This window comes from Cariama cristata, unplaced genomic scaffold, assembly GCF_000690535.1.
Source record: "Cariama cristata isolate BGI_N322 unplaced genomic scaffold, ASM69053v1 scaffold12621, whole genome shotgun sequence".
Lineage (NCBI taxonomy): Eukaryota > Metazoa > Chordata > Aves > Cariamiformes > Cariamidae > Cariama > Cariama cristata.
This window is the reverse complement of record NW_009598753.1, coordinates 3381-6989: the sequence shown is the minus strand read 5'-3', so window position 1 is coordinate 6989 and position 3609 is coordinate 3381. Positions and strand designations below refer to the sequence as shown.

Sequence of the window (3609 nt, the reverse complement as noted above, 5' to 3'; positions counted from 1 at the left end):
GCGAGGTGGTGCCTGCTGCTGGGCGGGTGCCAAAAGCACGTTGTGGGAGCTGGGATGCGGTGCTGGGCGGTGATTATGGAGGATGCTCATCTAAATGATCCTGATGGCCGTGGCTGGAGGCAGCGGGAGATGCTCGCCTGTGGAAGGCAGCTGGAAGCATCTTCTGGAGCCCTGTCGGGGGGGGGGGGAAGAGTGACTCAGGCATCTCACCTTCTTGGGAACAGGTTAAACCCAGGCTGTTTGTCGCAGTTGCTGTTAAAACTGTCCTTTGGGCAGTGCTCGGTGCTCAGCCTTGAGGTTAGCAGGGAAACTTGGAAAGCAATGTTATGCTGAAGCCTCATTCCTATGGAAAGCCCAGTCCTTTCTGGGAGGTGTTTCCTCTGCTCTGACTACTTCTGCTCCATCCCGGTGGAACTGATGCTTCTGGGCATGCGAAAGCTCATTGGCTTCAAGCTTGAGATCCCAGAGGATTTGTCTTCTCCACTGAGGTGGTTTTGGATGACAGCCAGTCCCGGGGAGAGAGGTGCTCCGGGACCGGCTGCTGGGTGCAGGCACGTCTGGGTGCTTGCGACCAAAACCTCAGGGCCGGGGTGAGCTCCAGCAGCCTGTGTCCTGAATGAATAGCAAGGTCGGTGGCTGAGGGCAGCAAACGCTATAGCAGCTGCGGATGTCCCTGCCGAGGGATTTGGGGGAGAGCCGGCAGGGATGCAGTGCCTGCTAAAGTCGGTCCTCGCTACGATCGAGTCAGGCGAAGGGTGCGAACAGGTGAAGAAGGATGCGAATGGGTGAAGGATGTGAAGGATCCTCACTGGAAAGTGCGCTGACAGGTGAGCTTAGAGCTCAGAGGTGAAAAACCAGCCCCACCGGGGATGTGCTCTCGGTTCATCGGTCATATCTTTGGCTAGGGTATGAGCTTACCTGCCCAGGGATGCTGCGAGCCCAGCCCCACTGGCAGGGTCTCTCGGGGTGGGATGTCCCCAGCATAGCGGGTCCCTAACGCAGGGCTCCTTCTATTCCAGGTGTCAAAAGCGGCAGCAGACCTGATGGCATACTGCGAAGCCCACGCCAAGGAGGACCCTCTATTGACCCCCGTCCCGGCCTCAGAAAACCCCTTTAGAGAGAAGAAGTTCTTCTGCGTGATCCTGTAAACCCTCGAGGAGCCTGACCGGCACTCAGGCCACCCTGAACACTGATGTAGAGTTTTTAGGAACGGGGACGACCTGCTAGTCCACAGAATTTAAACAAAAATAAGTAAAATACACGGCCTGGAAGCTACAGAGATGTGCATGTTTAAAGAACCTGGCCACCTTTGGGGGAATAAGATGATCTGCATTGCGAGGCAAAAGATCTGAAGTCTGTAGAGTTGCCTAGAAAGAAAAAAACCAATATGTAAAGAATAAATTTGTGTCACTTTTCTGCTCACAAGATTGTTTGATTGTTCCATATTTAAAGCACCAGAGCTGTGCCGAGCAAAGTAACTGCTAAGGATGTGTATAACCTTCTTGGAATGATATTGTTGGTTTCTTTCCAAAATGTTATTTTTTATTTAAGTTGTCAGATATATAGCAACAGGTTAGGTGACTATGATGTTACTCAGTGTTTGGTCTTGTGCTTTTTAATTTCTGGCGGTAGCGTAGCACAGGGGTTGAGCGGCCCCGCGGCGGGTTAGCGAGGACGCCGGCAGCTCCTGCCTTCCCCCCACGTGCTGGCAGCTCCGTGTTTCTAGCGAATCCCACTTTCTAACATTTTGTATATGGTTAGCTTCGGCTCTGCAAGTAAAAGTGAATCATGTGTCGTGGTTGGTGCTTCATACTCCTGTGACGACGTTCGGTGGTAGTGCATGAGAGTTTCTCTCTGTTCATCCGCTCCAGACTTTTCTTTTCTATCGTTTGACACCACGTGCTGGTGGGAGAAGCTGTAGGGAGGAAACCGAGGTGATTCTGAAAGCAAAGACAACTCCTGCGATGCGTTAGACGTGCCTGAAATACCTCCTGCGTTAGGGTCGGTGCCAGTCCCTGGGCGCGGGGGCTCGGGGTGGCCCCTGCCCCAGGCGTCGCGGGGTAGCTAGAAATCCGAAAATTAAAGTTGACCAACTTCTTTCCGGGTCTTTCCTCTTCTCCTACACCTCTGTGCCTCTGCCCTCCTCGTTTGGTCCGTGTCCTGCTCTTTTGGCTTCCTGGCAGCATCTCCTCCCCTTGGGGCTGGGCTGGGATGCTGCTCCATGGTGAGATGCTTCTGCCCCTTCCCGCACCTGCCGGCTCTCCCATTCCCACTGCTGCCCCGCCGCCATGGGTAGGGGCAGGGGAGCACCCTGGGGAGCCGTGGGGTCACCCCTTCACAGAGGTGCCTGATACCTTGTTTACACGCAGCCTGAGCTCCACGTCGGGCGGGGGAATTATTCCCAGGTCCGGTTCATCCGCTGTCAGCGTTTCGGGGGACACATGTCACCTTTTTTGGCTCCGGCTCGGGTTAATAGTTTTGCAGACGTGGCTTGCCTCTCCTTTCCGCTGCTAAACACAGCCCGGCTTTCCCTGCTCATCTACACTCCTAGGAAACTTTGAGAATCATAACTTGGGGATCTGAGTACAAAATTAGACGGGGGTCACATAGGGGTTTTGAGAGTCTGCAGTGACCCCACCAAACTGTAGTTCTGAATCAGGTATCAGCTTAAAAATCCCTGTGGATTCAAGAGGGCAATAGTCTTTGGGTACCTTTTGGGGAATCTTTCTAGCCCGTAACAAGTGCATTTTGGTTTTTCTACCTTTTCATACTCTTTTTCTAGTCTTCTACAGAGAAGACCAGTTGTTCTTACACTGGACTCAAAACTTTTGGCATCTGAGAACGTTTATACGACGCGAGTAGCCTAGATGGTCCCAGCTCTCCCGTGGTGGCTTTCGCCTCCCCCTAACCTCCCTGTTTCGATCTTTTTACTACAGCTCACATAGCTTTAGGATGAAGGACGGATGAAGGCGTTTGCTCTGCAGCTGGTTTCACTCTTGGTGTTACAAGGCAGACATGTAAATACCCTGTCCCGCGTTTGTCTTTTCTTTTTAACACTGAGTTACCGTCACAGAGAGTGAAGCGCAGCTGGTCTGACCCGGGGCTCACACCCCAGCCCTTCTCAAACGCTGTCATGAAGTGGTTTGTAATAATTTTTTTAATGACTTGTGTATTTTACAACTTGAATTCTTAATAAATAAACGAAGAAATAAAGCTGCATGAAGAGTAGGGGCGGGGAGAATTTATTGAATTAGCCTAAACTACTCATTGAAGGTGTTTTATGTTGCTGGTCTTTATTTTATGTCGGTAGTGGTGTTGACATTGGTGTGCTGCCAGGTATTTCACCCTAGTATTTATATTTACACAAATACGCCTGCCAAGTTTTTTCCCCTCACCCCCCCCAAAAAAATACCAGTCACCTCTCCATCCTGATGCTGTGTTTCCAGCGTGGTATCAAATGACATTCAACTCAAAAGAAAAATATCTGGAGTACTGGAAAAGGACTTCAATTTCTTTTTCTGCCAAGGTTGCTGGTGGCGGGGGCAAGTCCATCCCTCCGGTGCCAACCTGCCGCTGCCAAGCTTTTGGGGAGGGGGCGGTTGTAACCGA

The 3609-nt window shown here is 51.6% G+C and overlaps 1 protein-coding gene across 1 annotated transcript in view; it reads left to right on the top strand.

Annotated features, from left to right (window-relative positions):
- GNG2 (guanine nucleotide binding protein (G protein), gamma 2) overlaps positions 1–1388 on the top strand; it is a 1984-nt gene extending 596 nt beyond the window's left edge. The window contains exon 2 of the mRNA XM_009709428.1: positions 1020–1388. Coding sequence (XP_009707730.1) covers positions 1020–1148 — 129 coding nt within the window. The 3' untranslated portion in view covers positions 1149–1388. The remainder of the gene's footprint in view (positions 1–1019) is intronic.
- Positions 1389–3609: the final 2221 nt, after the last annotated feature.